At 31.9% G+C, this 19,527-nt stretch overlaps 1 protein-coding gene across 1 annotated transcript; it reads left to right on the top strand.

The window, feature by feature from the left end:
• The first annotated feature begins 8,200 nt into the window (after positions 1-8,200).
• Positions 8,201-18,913, top strand: LOC133205048 (paired box protein Pax-7-like). The gene is made up of 6 exons (XM_061340790.1): positions 8,201-8,321; positions 10,703-11,221; positions 17,200-17,535; positions 17,667-17,782; positions 17,903-18,074; positions 18,612-18,913. Exons 1-6 carry the CDS (start codon positions 8,201-8,203, stop codon positions 18,734-18,736), a joined length of 1,389 nt encoding a protein of 462 aa, XP_061196774.1. The 3' UTR covers positions 18,737-18,913.
• Positions 18,914-19,527: the final 614 nt, after the last annotated feature.

The following is a 19,527-nucleotide window of genomic DNA, read 5'->3' as shown; positions in this document are numbered from 1 at the left end:
CACTCGTGAGACAGGATTTTTTGATATTTTCACTCGTGCTTCGCACTCGTGAAAATATCAAAAAATCCTGTCCCACTCGTGAAATAAATTCCATATTCATCTACAAAACATTGAATATCCTCTATCTACTCCCCTAATGAAAAATGTTTTTTTTTGACTTGGAGAAATTATATCGTATTTCAGTTGATTTAATTTTCAATTTCAATATTATGATATTTTAGTGATAATAAAATTATACTCCCATTAAAGAAATTGTTAACTCATATGATTATAATACTACAAAATCTTTATGTAAACTATTTAGATAAATGCTTTATGCAGAGAAAACAAATCCATGGACTAATAAAGATTCGTGTTTTGTCTTGCATGCTATAGCCATTATGTTATATGTATTATAATATGTATTTCCTTTTTTTTCTGCTGTCTGTCTTTTGATTTGTTATTTTGACTTTATATCAACATGGCGTTGTCAATAATTAAGCATTGAATCATTTTTTTAAAAGATGTAGTCTCATAACTGCAAAGGTGTGTCCAAACAAATTGAGTAAATCGCTTTAGCGCGTTATTAAAATTATTTTTAGAATTTTAAGTTATGAGACTATATCTTTCAAAAAAAATAATTATTCAATGCTTATATTTACATTTTTAACTCCTTGCCTTGATTGCAATTAAATGTGATTTATATTTAAAAATCCCTGTATTATCCTTCGGGTAAGATACAATTTATGAAAGAGCAACAGCTTCTGTTCAATATGAACGTGAATTTTGATTTTCGCTTATGACGTTGCACTTCCACGGCGTTCAACGTTTGTGACGTCAAAATAAAACGCATACTTTAACCTTTTGACCCCCGTCCGTGTTATGGTGTTTTGAATGCCGTAGCTTCCCTCACACTTTATAAGCAAAATACATGTGTAATGTAAATATATTAAATTGCATTTTAAATCAAAGGGCGGATCACTCTAAATGCATAAAAGTACCGTGGAATAAGAACTTTTCAGTGTCTATTACTAGTGTATATTCATTCATTTTATTCTCTCAAAAACCATATGAATGATACAAGAGGTACATATATACATATTTTCAATAATTATGGACGAGCAGAGATTACAGGAAGAGAGACAGTGTCAAAAATTTTGGTGATAAACATAAAATCTTTTCAATTATTATATAATACATTACATTCCAGTAAGTAATGAAATTCGTCTCCAATTTGATTATTATTACATAAATAGCACGCTCTTTCATTTCTTTCAACATTATTCCATCTACCCACCTCTATGAGAAGACGATGGATACTTGTTCTGAATTTTGAAAGGGTATTTCTAAATTTTTTTGGTAAAATACTTAAGTATTTTTCACATTCAAACTTTGTTTTAAAAATTCTATATGTAATACCTTTACTGGAATTATTCATATCACTATACCATTTTTGTAAAAACTTATCTTAGAGCTTTTGGTTTATCGCAGTCGCAATCCATTTAACACTATGAACATTTTGATCATTCCAAACATTACATATAGTTGTGTTAAGAATATTCTGTATGCAAGATATCCATGGATTACTGATCCCATTTTTGGTATATTTATTATAAAGATGTAAATAAATAATTCTACAGATCTTATTCCCATTTCCATGTAACAGTTTTCCCCAGAAAGATATCATTCTTGTATGTATATAAGTTTATTCAAGATATAACTTTGGGCAATACAGCCCATCAGTTTACAAAAATAACATATAATAACATACATTGCAAAATTTAAGACTCTCAGTGAGCCTAAATTGGGGGGTGAAACCCCTGGTCAAGTGTTCCTCAGTCCCACAGTTCCACTCATTGTTTATAGTATACAATAATATATTGAACAAAATAAGTACAATACAATAAGCAGTACAATACATAATTCAAAGTTATAATACAATATATAGCAATGATGTTTTAATGTACAGACATCTGAAAATATAAACCTTACACAGATAGAAAATAGGTTAACCTGATTGATTTTCGTTACGTAATATTAGAGCATAATGAATATATTTCTCTAAACCAACCAGGGTAGATATGCGGTTGGTACCCAACAATTGGATTAATTTAAAAGTACTTGGCGATTTGTAATAATATTCATATATATATTTTTTTCTTAAATTTAGATATCTAGGGCATTGAAGAATGAAATGGAATTCGTCTTCTATTTCACGTGTATTATAAACATCGCATAATCTATCCTCTCTACTTTTGCCTTGGTACCTTCTGCATTCTATGTTAAGATAGTGAGACGAAAGTCTAATGCGGGAAATATGTTTTTTTAAATTACTCTGAAAAGGTTTTGTTAAATAGGATTGCATTTTACAGAAGTCAGATTGGACAATATATTTTTGACGAATTATCCATAAATGCAGTGCACTCTTGGAGGTATATCTAGGATTCTCTTTTTATACACGTGCATAAAATGAGCAAAGTTTATTGCTTGCTGTTTTATCTAAAATTCTCCCAGACCCAATCTAGATAGTTCAAGTTTTACATCACGCGCCCAGTTTATACTCGTTCCCGACCCATTCTCTGCATCATATCGCAGGTATTCATAAGAAGATTTTAAAATGCAGTTTTCTGTTTTTAATAATTTACACCAGAATTTCATAATTTTCAATTTCCTTCGTATAATAAGTGGATATCGTCCCAGTTATAAATGAGTACGTACATCGGGTAACGCCCAGTCCCCCCGTATACCATAAAACTCGTTGTACTAGATTTTAGGTTAAAAATTTATTTCAAAAATCTTAAATGCAGACTTTCAATAATATCGATATTTTCAAATCCCCATATTTCGCACCCATATAACAAAACAGGAACAACAACTTTATCAAACAGATCTAGCTGACAATCAAAAGGTAGATTATATAAACGAATTTTTCTTATAATGCCGTACATTGCCTTTGTGCTTGATTACACAGGTGTTTCTTAGCCTTTGAAAATGACCCTGATCTTGAGAATAAAATAGCAAGGTAATTGAAATCTTTTACAGTTTCTAAAGATCGGTATTGTATTTATATGTATGTTTGGGTGATGGTCCTTTCGAAAAAATGACAATTTTTGTTTTATTAACATTAACATGGAGTTTCCATGTTTTACAATATACAGAAAAATCATTTAATGCATGTTGTAAATCATTTGATTTATAGAGGATTCTGAAGTTAGCAAATTAAAATGAAATTAACAGAAAATTAGAATTTCCAAAATTCACATTCTAAAAGACAACCATATAAAAGTATAAAATAAAGTTCATATTTGAAAAAAAAGTTGGCCTAAAACAAAGAAATGGTTTTAGAATATCCCATACTAATTACAGCACTAATTGTTATTTGTATCTACATTTTGTAATAAACGGACATTTCCTTGTTAGATTTGCTTATATATTTAAATAGATAAATAGATAGACTTTTTGTTTATAAAATTTCATCAGAGGCAAAAATATTTCAAGTAGTTACAATCATTTGATTTTATGGTTAATGAATTTTGAAGTAAACTAAAAGTACAAGATTTTTTCAGAGAGGATGGTAATGTGAATCTTACAAAACTTGTTTTATAGCAAAGTTGTAATTCATTATAAACCTTAAAAAGAAAGAGGTAAGAAGAATAACATATTCATTTTTTTAATGGGTAAAATTTTGTATTTGAATGCATGTACTAATCTTTTTTCCTATCATGATGTAAATTTTGAATTTACTATGTGGAGGTAAATGTAAAAATTTACAACATGATAACTGTTAACATTTGTAAATTTTTCATTGACATCCGCGGAGTAAATTCAAATTTTACAACGTGATATTTCTGTTAGAACATGATGTATAAAGTTAAGGACCCCTCCTTTGGACTGTCATACCATTCATGCACTACCCAAGTGCTTTTGTTTCATATGGTACTTTGTATACCTGTAAGATATATGTGGTCTTTATCTTAAAAGTAGTCACTGTGACATTATTGTGATCTCATTGAGAAATGTGTATATTATTTTTTCTTTAATATTGCAGGTCAAAGAGATTAAGAAAACATGTTAAGGGACTTAAAATTCGCTAAACTTTAAAACATTAGTTTTTTAATGCATTTCATTAAATGAATCAAAAATGTATTAAAGTGAAAAAAAAAATGTTTGTTGGTTTCCACGACTCCGCATTCTGTCCTTTATATTACAGCCATATTTTTAATCTCATTTTAATGCTTTTTAATTATATTACTTTTTTAAATGCTCTGTCAAAAACAACTGAGGATAAGAATTTAGATCTATATTTGATTTATTTTCAGTTCAGATTTTTGTCTTTAGATTCTATAGCTTATGATAATTTAAGGTGCCTTCTTGTTTGTATCTTCTTTCTCCAGGTATTTACCTTCCAGGTATAAAGCATGGTTCTTCTGTTAATCTCCAGATTAGATCTGCATATATTTTATTCAATAGTTGTAATCAAATTTAGCAAATGAAAGCGGATTACTTGGTTCCACGTCAAGAAGCGTGGATATGTGAAAATCTTACTGAAATTCTTCTTCCTTCCGCCTTGTTCGATATCCAGAACTCCCTTAAAAGATGTAAGTTTTATCCCGGATATTACCTAGCAAGGAAAGAAAAGACCACTATTGAATCAAGTTTCTTTTTTAATGTTAAAAACTGATAGTTCTCTAAAATATCGAGAGCCCATCGTTTGTCAATGATGCCACGATAATCCGATTTCGCTAAGGTTTCCCGCCTCGCTTTCCCGGGATGAAGTTCAGAAATCGCCAATATCCCGTGACCATATTGCTTCAGGTGTGCTAAATTAATCTCAAAGCCCCGCCCTCTATTTGTTGCTTTCACACCTTCGGGTTGATGTCTTTTCCATTTGATACGGAAGCAATATCGACACGCATCACTTGTCTTCAATTTGAGATGTCACCGCCTTTTTTCTCTGATTGACACAACAGATATTTTCTGTTTTTAAAAATAAACATTTCCAAAACATTTGCACATTTGATGGCACTTTTTTCCATGAGCTGTATTTCAAACGTGAATATTAGGTCCATAAATTGATACAATCAGATGACAAAATAGTTTGGCGTGAGCAACGTTTGGACAGGGAATATAACAAGGATATTTTGGTTTTGTCCTTTTGAATCATGTTTTCCTACCATCTTGCGGCGCTTGGTTTGATGCCATCCTTTCAAATGGAAGGTATATACAATGATTCTTTTTCTTCGCTACAATCTGTTTTTTTTTTTAGTCAAATAATCTTGTATGTATATTTTTTGTAATTTATAAAGAATGTTTGACTAGAATATATTTTATTTATTTAATATATCCCAAAAGGATTGAATACGAGTATACATGTTCTTTTTTTAATTACTGCAGTCCTCCTTATTAAGCTGATATTTCCAAGCAAATATTTTAATTTTGTTCTGTATCTTATAATTATCTGAAGTAACGGAAAAATAGGATATTATAAAATATGGAGTTTAGGGTATAACCAATTGCAAAAACATTTTTAAATAAAAATCTCTTTGGTAAGATTTTCAAGAGGTCATTGTATTTTGGAGGCGCATTGTCTGTTGTTGATCTTTTAGCTCTTGTTAAAACTATGGTCAATGTAAACGATTTACATGTACATAGATATGCTAATTTAAGAAAATGATTCTTCATATCAAGAAGATAAAATTAATCTATATATTTGACAATATGATAAATAATAGTTAAACGTTAAACAAAAACATATAGACACGAGGCAAAAACTTATTTGCTGTAAGTACACAAAAGAAATCTACAGCAAATATATGATGTTTTGATCCTTCACATTAAAATTTTAGCTGCAGAACTGTAGCGTAATGTTTTTTATTAGTACTATTATTATTATTATTTTAGACTATGACCATTGTGAAAGACTAAAATATAAAACCATAACGCTACAGTTCTGCAGCTAATTTGCCTTATTATTATTTTTTTTTAATATTTTTATTATTTTTTTTTTTGGGGGGGGGAGGGGGGGGGGAATGATAGATACATATATGTTGATGTATACCAGCTTGCTATAATACATAAAATCAAGAGCAAAAACTCAAACAGAAAAAATAACTTCAAAGATTCAATTTCGCTGCACTCAGCTGGTTGCTTACACTAGAGCACCCATATATTAAATAAATGCTGCAATATTTCCTTACAAATCTTTTTTTTTTCAGAAATATTTCACTAGGTAGGATGAATTTAAACTTGTGTTTTGATGTGCATGTCCTGTGTACTTTTGCTACAGTGTCCTTACAAGAAAAAAGTACAAAGTGATTCTAAATGATTTTTTTTCTCTAAAATTTTTGCCAAACACTCCGTTTTTCTCCAAAATATGAAAAATGAATGTTTACATGTTATAAAATCGTGAATTCAGAACTATAGATAATATAAAATGATATAATAATATGTGTAATGTGTTTTATCATCTCAAAAAGCAGAAGAAAATTCCTTTAACTTATTAAAGTCTGAACATAATACCAGTGCTTCGAAGGAATGAAGAAGCTTTTCAATTTTCCAGGATCGACCGTCCAAATTTGATTAGTTTCATCCAAACTAACCAGTTCTTAATTAATCAATGTTGTAGATCATTACAGCCAAAATTGACCAACAACTTTAGGTCATGGAGTGCAAAGCGCGCTGATCTTCATTTATATTCTATATCATACTATACTCCCTTTCCTGAATAATTTTTTTTTGAAAGTTCTTTAATTTTTGTTTCTCAGAAACGGAATAATGTAAGATTCCCTTTCCTGATACATTCAATAATTTCTAATTATGTCGCATTTGATATGCTGCAGATTTGTTTATTAGCTTATTGGAAGATAACCTTCTTTTTCACTTTTCTTGAGAGACTAAATTAACTTAAAAAGTTTTTGAAAATGCCGTTAACTCGTGTAAATTTAACTTTTTGCATCCAGGTTACGATTTCTCGTATAAATTACCTTTACCAGGTACGCGTCGTTCGCGGCCAGACTTGAAAGAGAGCGGACAGTATCTGTAGCAAACCCCGATTACATCACAGAAAATGTCCCTCCCTTAGGATATACAGATCTCGTCCAAATGAAATTCAAGTACATGTTCCGTGAAATCGTTAATTAGTCATTTCTCACGGGTTTGAATAAATTATTTCACGTTTTGGAGAAAAGAAATATGTTGAATAACAGGTGTACCTGTGTTTCTACATTGATGTATACTGAATTTTATGATGCCATGAATAAAAAAAAATCTCAAAATTCCTGAATATAATTTTGAAAAAAAAATATCGTAATGTGCGATAAGTAACTTGGCATTAAAGTAATACAGCCAGAGGTTTTATCAAACTTAAGGACAGGATTATTTTACAGAGTGAAGACTGTTTTTGACATACATCATGTACGTGGAGGTTTAATCCCCACTCTCCCCCCCCCCCCAAAAAAAAACTAACAAATTCATGAATAAAAAACATTCTACTATTAATGTTTCTATGTTTATCACATATAATTGATGAGATTGAATTGAATTGTAGAACTATTAGTAAATTGTTAGGTTGTATATACCTAAATTAATGAATGCTAGATCTTTCTTCAAAGTTTTGAAATTTGTTCCCGTTTTTGCTTTGTTTTCAAGTTGTTTGAAACCGGATTTAACCGTTTTTCAGTGGTCAATGCAACAGTTATGTTTCCACAATCATATACAATGTTTTCTTAATCACCATAAAGTTCCTCACTTGTTAATCATTAATTAGCGATTAATCTCGGATTCCCAACCTTGGATAAAACGATTGGATCCAGCGATTTTGGCGACCAGTAAGCGTCTGTTGATGCCTATCGCGCCCGGGACAAGGGGGATTGGGGTCTCGGACGTGTGTTTAATTACTTTGATGTACGATGCTGTTTCTTCGGACACCTTTGCTCCGATGCTGACCACTTGGCGGATTCCTTTTAATTGTAAGATATACTTTATGGCTGGGACTTCATTAAAATGTTTGATTTGTTGTGATGAAGAAGAGACGACCCATCGACAAGAAATTTGATAGCACATAAGAGGGAAACCCCTCGTTCTAACGAATCCCCGGCCGGGATTGTTTTCGGTAAATTATTCATGAGGGGAATTTGCATATAATTTGGGTAGGGTGTATTGGTGGTCACATTCTAACTAAATTGTTACACATCGTCCACTGCTTGATGTAACAAGTACAACAATGCAGAAAATGCAAATCCCACAGAGGGCGGAAAATCACTGTTACTATCCAAATTACCAACATGACTATTATAACAATACCATGGATTATAGTAAAATGGAAACGGAGGCTTTGATCAAAGGTTTGTGAAATGGGAAATTTAATATATTATTTACAAAAATAGTTAATATAGTTTTTTTTAATTATCACTTGTTAAGCACTTAAAGAAAAAATTCATTAATTTACACATTTTATAATAAAGTATAATACGTGTACATATGAAAATTTACAAATAAATACTTTATTTTTTCTTTGAAATTAGGATACAAATCGTTAAAGCGACCAATACATGGTGTTTTCGATAGATATTTCTAGCTTGATCAATGTTCGTTATCGTCACCCTTTTTTTTCATTTTATCAACATTTAAAGATAATTTTTTTTTTTACTATCTTTGTTGTAAGTATTAACCAAGTTTAGAGTGAAGGGGAATTTTTTTTAATGACATGTAATATATATCTTTTTCATATAAGTTTAACATCCGTGACGTAACAAAACGTTATTGACATTACTCAGCTTCTGAGTTTTAGTGAAAATCTGTTTCATTTTTTAATCCATTACATTTGAATAGAGCCATTACATCAACCAAACCAACTATTTCATGCAGATTTTTTTTTATTTACTCGTCTCACAAAAATTGAGTTATAGTTCCGTATTTGTATTTATAGGGAAAACCATCTGTTACAAACCTAACTATTCAGCGATTTTCCATTCGAATAAAATGAAAACCAGCATGTTTTATCACAGCCTCGTAAAATGATTCTGCATAATTTTGGCATTACTTTTTTCCAAATCAGTTTTTAAAATCAAACCTTGAAAGTTAAAAATTTTGAATGGGAGTCTTTTTCTCGTGTTTCTGTATATGCTGATTTATTTTCGTTAAGAAATGCCTTTATTTTTTGTGATAAAGCTGCAAATAAAACCATTTGTAAAGATATTTGATTGTAAACATATGTTTACAGGTAAGTATATATATGCAATTATATTTCTAAGATTGAATGAATGATTGTATGTTGCTTTCGAGAATTTTTCACTCATACAGAGACGTCACCATATACCGGTGAGGGGCACCATATTTAGACCTTTAGGTTTTACTCTGCTTTATCGTGCCAAAGCCTACCGTGACACAGCTAGGGCCTGGGTTTTTAAGGTTTCATCCGAAAGACCCGCAACTTTCACTTCAATATGCCGAGCGCTTGGCGAAGGAACAGTTGCTAAACTATATATTTTTTGTCGACTTCAGTATGTCGGGGCAGGGGCGTCGGCAAGTATTTCACATTGGGGAGACGAACTGGATCGAAAAGGGGGGTCCTAACTAACTTTTTGTGACTTAAACTAAATAATTTAAATTTCTGTCAAAATCCTGATATTTTTTCCTTTAAGACAGTAGCTTAGAGGTATATCCTGATTAAAAAGAACAAATAAATATGCAACAACAACCAAAAAAATGCTTTATGTGTTTTTAGTTACATATACTATAAATAAAACAAAACTGAGTCATTTTTAAATGGCTAGGAGATAGTTTATTTAATTTTTTTTTTCGAAACGGCATAGAAAGAACTTTGAAGGGTTTATGACGAGGTAAAGATTAAAATACATATAATTTTCTATTATTGTATAATATTTATTGTTACTTGCTGAAAGAATGCATAATTATGAAATTTAAAATGAACAGGGGGATTAATCCTCATAATAATACCTCCATTTTTGACATGCAGAAATACATGTGTACGTATGACATTAATAGAAAATCAAATGAAGTTGTTTAATTGGTAATTTTACCCAGTATGTCAGTATTTTGCTTTAATTTAATAGCTTACAACTTCGACTCATCAAAGATTTCCTAACACTGATCGACCGTTTGGTTAGACAATGAACAGGCCTGTTATATGCAGGAGAAGGTGTCAGGAAGGGGGGCTCCAATTTCCCCTCCCTCTCTTTCTCCACTTGTTTTCTGAGAAAAGTCTTTTTTGCTTAAGTTTTGATAAATAAATCTTCATTCACTTAGACACTGCTTGTCCCCCCCCCCCCTTTCATATACACTTTTTGTTGCTGTTAGGTCGAAGACACTTTGCCGCTCCATTGACCTCTGATTGTCGAAAATTCTTGCTGCTCCATTGACCACAATATTGCCATTACAAATTTTGTTGTTCTGAATTTCTCATTTAAATTTTTTTGGGACAAAATTATTGGGGCGGCGACCGCCGCCCCTGCTGCCCCTTTGCCGACGCTCCTGCGGGGCCGGGGTATGAACCCACGACCTTCCTATCACTTATAAATGACAAAAAACTATACGAACATTTTTTATGTAGTTTCGTTATAAGTAGTTAATGCATTTTTGTGTTCAAATACCATCCAATTTCCCCGTAACGCTACGATAATCCCCGCATCCATAAAATCATTTGTAGGAGCAGACGAAATAAGGAAACACAAATGAGCTAATTCGCTTTTTGATTATTTTTCAGGGCAGGGGAGAGTAAACCAGCTGGGTGGAGTTTTCATCAACGGTAGACCCCTCCCAAATCATATTCGTCTGAAGATCGTCGAGTTGGCAGCCCAGGGAGTTCGACCTTGCGTCATAAGTCGCCAATTACGGGTATCTCACGGTTGCGTCAGTAAAATTTTACAAAGGTACCAGGAGACCGGAAGTATTCGTCCTGGAGTCATAGGTGGAAGTAAACCCCGGGTAGCTACTCCGGAAGTAGAAAAGAAAATTGAACAGTACAAACGTGAAAATTCAGGAATATTTAGCTGGGAGATTCGTGATCGGTTACTGAAGGATGGAATTTGCGACAGATCATCCGTCCCCAGTGTTAGTTCTATAAGTCGGGTATTGAGAAGCAAGTTCCAGAATGTTAGCAGCGAATCTGACGACGACGAACCGAGGACAAGCGACGACAACAACGGAAACGACAACGAAATGTCTAACAAGTACAGTATCGACGATCTGCTGGCGGACGACAAAAGCGTTAAATCGGATAATGGTAAATATTTTATTGCTTATCATAAAACAAAATCATCGGTGTAAAATTGCGTAAATTATTAAGATTGGTGGATTTTTTTTTTAATATACATGAAAGTATGCAACAGTACTGTTGCATTTATTTTTGACAAAGTTGCTCGTTTTCATTTCAGAAATTACACAAAAAAGTTCGTAATCCAATATTTAAATTTTAAAATCGCTGTAATATGTGTAAAGAAAAGATCACTAAAATTTGGTAAAAGTTGAAATATTTTAGATTTATAGAATAATTAAAAAAGAAGAAAGAAAATCATCAAAATGATCTAGTGTTTTTCACACTATGCGCTATTTTAAACAAAAAATCGTCATTTTGTGATATTTGGAATAATTTGCCGAGCTATTTTCTTGGACAGTTTTGGAAATTTCTGTCATATCAACGTGACTTAAAGGCCTTATCTGTTGAATAAACCTTAACTGTTTCAGTATTTGATCTAGTTGCATCATTGATTCTTGATGCTATCGACACAATAGTAGTCATAATTAAAATATTCGCTACAAAATTTATTTAATAAAATTGTTAGAAATTTTTGATCAATTCATCAACTGTTGGGAAGTTTGACTCTATTCTTGGTATTTCTGACGATTTTTTTCGAAGGGAAAAACTGTGTGAATTCAGTAGTATTTCTTAAACATGTATGAAAAAAATTTAAACATTTCCTTATTTAAAGCTGTGCTTTGAGTTACGGATTAAATTTTATTTATTTTTGCTTGTTCTGCTCAGTTGAACCAGTTGTAAGATATAAGACAGGCTGGTCCTTTAATAAAGAATTTCTACTTTAATTCGCAGTTTTACTGCAAACGTCATTTCTCCTTAAATAAAACAATGCATTAAGTTCCCGTCTTTATCATTAATTAAACAGAATTATTTCCTCATCGAGAATTAAGAATAAATTGGAAAAATTCCTGTAGAAGTTGTGAGAGATTAGGAAATTACACAATGTTTTCGTTGAGTTTTCACGGACACCCGTGACGTGCTAAATCAAGTCACATGGCGAGTGAACAATGTCATCCAAACACTCTCTTGGGTCACTGATAAAAATCTATTACTCTACAAACTTTCTTTACTTGTGATGACTTTAGATTACCGATTTCATGCCTCTAATTATATCCTGATAAAATCGTGTTACGTAGTGCCGGAGATTGGTAACGGTGTGAAGTCAGATTTTACTGCGGAGCGGACTTACGTAAAATAGGTCTATTGTACAAGAAAATGAACACTAATGATTAAAATCATAAACAAACAAGGATTCAAACACGGGTTCGCATTTGTATCAATGCGATAATTTACAGTATAGATAGTAGGGTAACATTAAAATGGTGGAGAGATTGAAACTTTCGGAATACTATAAAATGCTGGGGGGGGGGGGGCAAGATGCATTGAACTTGTAAAATGGTTTATACTCCAAAACAGCAATGACTATGACAGTACAATGTCATATGATAACAAATGGATGTGCATAAATATGCTTGTAATATTCTGTTGTCTCCAAACCAAATTTAAGCCATAAACCCTAACGAGTCAACATATAAAACATAAGATATTATACCCTCATAGAAAAAGAATAAAAGTCCTTAGTTTTTTTTTATTTATTTGGAATAAGCACCTTTAGGTAAATATTGCTTTGCTGAGCGGGTCGTCGAATCGCCGAATTTATCAGAGCTATGTACATCTTATTAGCATACCAAATTAATATTGACGGTGTCAATCAATTAAGGCAATCAATTAAGATGAGATAAAAACACGTGTCAGCTATATTTCTGGAAGCTCGGAGATTGTTGCATCACTCAAATATACATTAAAATATATGAAAGGGGGCCACGAAGCTTAAGTTGGATGATCAAATCGATCTGATTTTTTGTTGGTCCCTTATGTAACCCCATGTATCGTCACATAACCCGTGGGTATTTCACAGCAGGAAAGAAAAGGTCTTCCGACACACCTCCTATAGTTTTCAACCTTAAAAAGATAATTTCATCGAGCCTAAATACGTATGGTTTAAAGAAATACAAAGTTTATTGAAAAGACCGTGCTGAGTAGAAATATTACTTCCACCTTTATTAACTTTGAAGTCAATGAAGTCGATCCAATCGATTTCTGAATGGACCACGGGGTGTGAAATTGAAACAACATGACGTCACTTTCATGCCGCGTGCTGTCGATACTGAAATAGCCTTGCGGAAACTGACCATCTGGGATGCAGCTAATTTACACAAATCATTTTCTTGAGCGCGCTATTTATATGTGGATAATGCACGTTAATATTGTATCTTCACATAGAATGACAAAAAAGCACAATTACATATAAATTAACAAAAATAATGATAAATTTAGCATAAAAATTTATTTACAGAAAATTTCACGTCTAAAGCCCTTCTTTATTGATTGTAATAGAATTCAGAATTATTTTGTAATCCTGGTATGAAATTCATCTTTTAAAATGATATATTTTTAAACATCAAGTTTAATACTCTAATTGATTGTCCAGTAAAAAAATACACATTGAACCACAAAACTGGAATGTAAATGTAATTTTTAAATCATAAAATTGTTATACAGTGAATCAGGTATATACTAACGAAAATTAACTATTGTTAACTATAGTAAAAAAACTTTGATACTTTGATTAACTCTGAATCTTTACTCTGGAACTTTTTTTGAGATTTCAAAGTTTGAATCTCTTAGAGTCGATAACAGTATATTAAAATGTGGAAATACAATAGCAGTTCCATTTAATATAAAAAAAAAATTGCAGGAATGAATTGAAGAACAAAAATATAACAATCTGAAATACATTGTGAAATTACTTTAATTTACTATAGTAAAAAAAAATGTTACTATAGTAAACTGTAAATTTACTATAGTAAACTATAGTTAACTATAGTATTTTTTGTTAGGGTATATACGAGACTGCAAATGTTCAAGTTAAGAATGGGGTTTTCCATACTGATAGCGAATGCTCATCAAATAAAGAAAAGAAAAACAAACAATGTTTATTTTACCAAGACTGAAACAAAGTCGTGTGCGGTGAACAAGAAATTGAATGTCTTTTTAGGATTCCTCTATAGCAGACTTGCAGGCGACCGGAAATGATTCAGTCGTTTGGTGTGGTCAAACAAAATTAACATTGATCAAATCAAAAGAAAATGTCTTGGTCCCGTTGATTTAAGATCTTTGAACCACAATTAAAATTTAACGGTGTGTGTCTTAAAAGAAAGTAGATTTATAAGATTTATTAAATATTTTGCGATTTGAAATTTTCTTTTAAAAAGGCAATTAAAAATGTAAATAATTCAATTTTTTTCTCAAATATATGTAAATAAATACTAAAGCCAATCAATTATCAATTTATACTGTAAACAAATCATATTTAAAATTGGGGAAAAGCAGATAAAGATATTGGCCCAATCACCTTCGAGAGATTTCCTGGAAAATTAATTACAATTAACGTAACGACTGTTTTGTTACATTATACAATGTAGATTATAAATATACATGTACATACATTATGCAAACATACATAGTGTCGTTTTATGGCGTGTAAAGCGTTGCATTATTAATAAATCTGATATTGTTATCGATAAAACTAATTAATATTTATATGTAAGGTCTTGTTATAAATATTCGAAAACTTCCGATTCATATTCTAAACCTCGTGAGTTATATTCAATTCATATTCGTAAACTTGTGATCGGTATTCTAAAATTGATACAGTCAAAAGGTTGTTATTCATGCACAAGAATTTGTAATTATTATGCGGTAATCTTATGTTTTTAGGAGAAATCTCAAAATTTACATTCATAAACTTTTGATTCATATGCAATAATCTTGCTATTTATTTGCGATAACCCTGTTATCAATATGCAATGCAATATTAATCAACATATTATCGAATATATATATATATATATATATATATATATATATATATATATATATATATATATATATATATATATATATATATATATATATATATATATATATTTTCAAATATGAATCATAAGTTTGTGAAATTAAAAAAAAGTTCTAAAAAAATGAATATCAACTTTTCGCATATAAATCAAATAAATATTCAATATAAATCACAAGATTATCGTATATGAATCACATTTTTTTCCGTATAGATAACAATTTAAGTTCTAGATTAGAATATCAACTATTGGTATATAAATTTCGAATATAGATTACAAAATTATCAAATATTGCATATTAATATCACGTTTTCCAATATAAATATCAAATTCTTGAATATAAATCACAAGATTTCACATATAAATCACGTTTACGAACGTGAAAAGCAATTTTCGACTATAAATCATAAGAATCAAAATATGAATAACACATGTACAAATTTATAAATATGAATAACAAGTTTTCCAGTATGAATAAAAAGGTTTTTCAAATATAACTCAATATTTGTAAAATATTGCCACGTTTTACACCCATATCGTTTACTGGTCCTTTTTTCTATTTCTATTTTTTTTTAAAAATTTTTTTTACATCAAAATAAGCTCACGAATATATAGTGTGTTCTGATTTTACTTTAAGTTAGTAAAGGACCGTAGTACAGGTTTCTAAAGACCAACACAAAGCTGTAAGATACATCTGCCTCTGCATGTAATTGCTAATGCCAGTTTCCATCAAAATGCCCTAAACAAAACACGCAGAAAATTGAAATCATGCTTCGGTCATTTTCATCTGCAATCTATGACCCTAAATGTCTTTATGGTTTATTAAAGCAACGGATAGATTAGAAATACATCATTTATTTTCTAAACTTCAGAAAAAAGACATAAAAATTTCACGCTGTTTATAACATTGATGTGGAAAATTCACTAATATGGGTGAATAATTTCCTAACAAAATGCACAAAGCTTGCAATTTCAATTTTGAAGATTAATGATTTTTCATCTCCAAATTTCTGTTATTGAACACACCTGGAAAGCATAGGATATCATTTTCTTAAGTGGTTTATGACAGTTGTTAATATGACCCGAGGGAACCCGAACGCGACCTTAACGGCGTGGTGGGTATCACATCAATGATCTCTCCCGATAGGGTTCCAAATGATGACTTTTTATGGGAAAAAGAAAGTCATTTCCAGATTTGAAAAATATGAAGACAAGAATTAAAGTCTAAAAAAGATTAAAGCGCCCTGGTGGGATCAGGGATATTACAGTCTTATATATCTGAGGCATGCGATGATACTGATTGTTTGTGCATTATTTCGTTTGAGGAAATTAGAAAAGGTCTCTATGCTTTCCCATCGTGACCCCTGCTAATTTTCAACTCGATTCGCGCAAACCTAAAATATCCATAATTTAATTTTTGTTTACCAAGCACATTGTAAAAAGTAAAATAGAAAGAAAATGAAATTTTCGATGCAATAATGTACAATTATACATGAAATTTCCGTCTGAACACCCTATCAAATAAGCAACCAATGGAGAAAGAATTTCTCTTTATATCGGCCGAGACGATGCCTGCTGCGAATTTTCAAACATCTTCCGCACGATCGCTTTAATCCAGCGCTGTCCTCCAGATTGTCCCCAGTAACCCAGCCCAGAGTAAACAGACCTGTAAAGAATTCACAAAAGAAATAATAAAAACTGATCATTTGTGGATTAACTGTTGGTTAACGAAATCGTTTGACATTAGCGTAAGAATCAATCTTAAATTCTCAGCGTGTGGACACAACTGCATATCTGACCGTAACAATAAAGATCAAAAAATATATCAGTTATACAATTGGTGATGCAGATTTATTAATTACATGTACTGTAGAAGCAATTTTTTTGCATGATGTTAATAAAAGCTATGTAAGTGGTCACAATTTGTACTGAAAGTACATTTAAGGCATACAAGGCAACCAAAGAAATTCTGTTATATATATTGTTCTAATGGTTCAAAAGACTGTATCTTTTATATACTTTTTTCAGAATCTGACTGCGACTCTGAACCAGGTTTGTCCGTTAAAAGGAAGCAAAGGCGGAGTCGCACTACGTTCACTGCGGAACAATTAGAAGAATTAGAACGTGCTTTTGAAAGGACTCACTACCCGGATATATATACGCGAGAGGAGCTAGCACAGAGGACTAAACTGACAGAGGCCCGAGTCCAAGTCTGGTTCAGTAATAGAAGAGCAAGATGGCGGAAACAAATGGGAAGTAACCAGATTTCCACTTTGAACAGCATTCTACATATGCCACAAGGGGGTGCCTCACCATACCTTCTTCACGAAGCTGCCCCAAGTTACACACTACCCTCCGTATCAGGTAAATTCTCAATTCTGAAAACAATGCTTTGATCTTTTAAACAGTAAGGAACAGCTTTTTTTTTTTACCTTTTGGAGGGATCAAAAGTTTGAGGGAAAACTAATGCTTGTAGTATCCATTATATTTTTAAGACACGATCTGGCATCGGAATTCCATGACCCATCACCTCCAAAACATCACCTCCATGAAAACCAATGATAGTGCTTACGCCGGACTAATGGAGAATTACCTATCGCACGCCTCACAGGTATTGATCATCTTTTCTTATCATTTTAAGGAATAAGAAGTAGAAGTTGATTGGTCAGCTAGAATAATCACTGCAATATAAAACTGCCAGCAATGCATGAAGTACCGTTTAATTTTACAGATGCACGGCTTACCAAATCCAAACGATTCACTGTCAAGTAACTGGTGTTCACCCGTGACGTCATCGGTGTCTGCTCTCGCATATCCGTCATCTTCCAACCATTTCAATCCCCATGGGTTCAGTGACGTCACCAAATCCACACTTCACCCATACAGTGCTCATATTGCTTCCGGTAAGTTAAAGGGTTTTTTTTTTGGGGGGGGGGGGGGTTCAGTATAAAACGTGGGAACAAACTTAAAGTGAATGGAAATCAAATAATGTAACAGTGCCAGTAAAATCCAGTTTTATACCTTCGTAACAAAATGGCGCCAAGTGAGACCTCTCAAAATGCTTTAGGTGCTTCTTTGGTTATCATTGCAACAGGTGTTGCTCACATTCATGTGATTAGATCTATCAATAAAATGTAGGAAGTGGTAGAGGCCACTGCAAATTGAACATGATAGGTTCTAATATGAATTTGATATATGTTTTGTCGCCAGAACATATCGTGTCAGCAGTTTTAGTCAACTCAGAAGAGTCGAAAATGGGAATGGAAGAAGTTATAATATACAATTGCAAATAAGTGTAATTGTACATTTCATGACAATGGGTGGAAAATTGTGCTCTACATATGATCTCATTGCATGTAATGACGTATTTGTAATCTTGGGATTGTGTGCATGGTGTTGAAAATGATGTACCGCCTCTTAAAAAATCCTTTCCTTTGCAGTTTCAAGTTCTGAAAGGTGTTCCATTGATGAAAGTCTCGTGGCATTACGAATGAAGTCTCGTGAACACTCGGCAGCTCTGAGTTTGATGCAGGTGACAGATAATAAAATGTCAGCGTCTTTCTGATGAACCATGACAATATCAAGGGACATAACTTCCGTCCAAATGTGTAATCGATGAAAATCACCACGCAGCATCAAACATTGCCATCCTTTGTTATCTCTAAAAAAAAAAAATTAAAGATAATTTCCAAAACAAAAAAAAGTAAATGCATAGACATTGTTTACTTAATTCTTGATCTTACCTTCCAAAGTATTGTTTATGTATAGCTTAGAAAGTTAGTCTAATTTTTATTTAAATTGAAGAAATAAAACATTTGTTTTTTTTTTTGTTTTGTTTTTTTTTTAGTAAAGAAACTGAAATGTTACTTTTAGGAAAATAAAGGTCAGGGTCAAGAGATAAAAAAAAATAGTACACAAAGAAAGGTCTTGTCACAAGAAATAAACATGTGAAATACTAGGAAATATCCAGCATCAACCGTTCATAAGTTATGTTTTTAAAAAACGTAATTCAAACCCCAAGGTCAAGATCATGAGTTTAAAAATGCTGGTATTCAAAAAAGGTCTCGTCACAAGAAACACATAGTGAAATATGAAAGTCCTATCACCAGCCGTTCAAAAGATATTGGCAAGGTTAAAGTTTTTGCGGACCGAACAGACATGCAGAGCATGAGACGGACAGATCATAAACTATATGCCCACCTCCGAATCTACCATTACGGGGGGCATACACTGTAAATATGTAAAATGAAATATATTGTTCAAAATAGTAGGTGAAATGTTATACCGTATGTGAATCTGAAAACAAGAGGCCCAAGGGCCTTAACGGTCACCTGAGTATAATACAACACTGTAAAG

This window comes from Saccostrea echinata, unplaced genomic scaffold, assembly GCF_033153115.1.
Source record: "Saccostrea echinata isolate AGI-Se365-2 ecotype Australia unplaced genomic scaffold, CSIRO_AGI_Sech_v1 ptg000054l, whole genome shotgun sequence".
Taxonomy (NCBI): Eukaryota; Metazoa; Mollusca; class Bivalvia; order Ostreida; family Ostreidae; genus Saccostrea; species Saccostrea echinata.
Note: the sequence above shows the minus strand (reverse complement) of the source record. Positions and strands in the feature narration are given on the sequence as shown.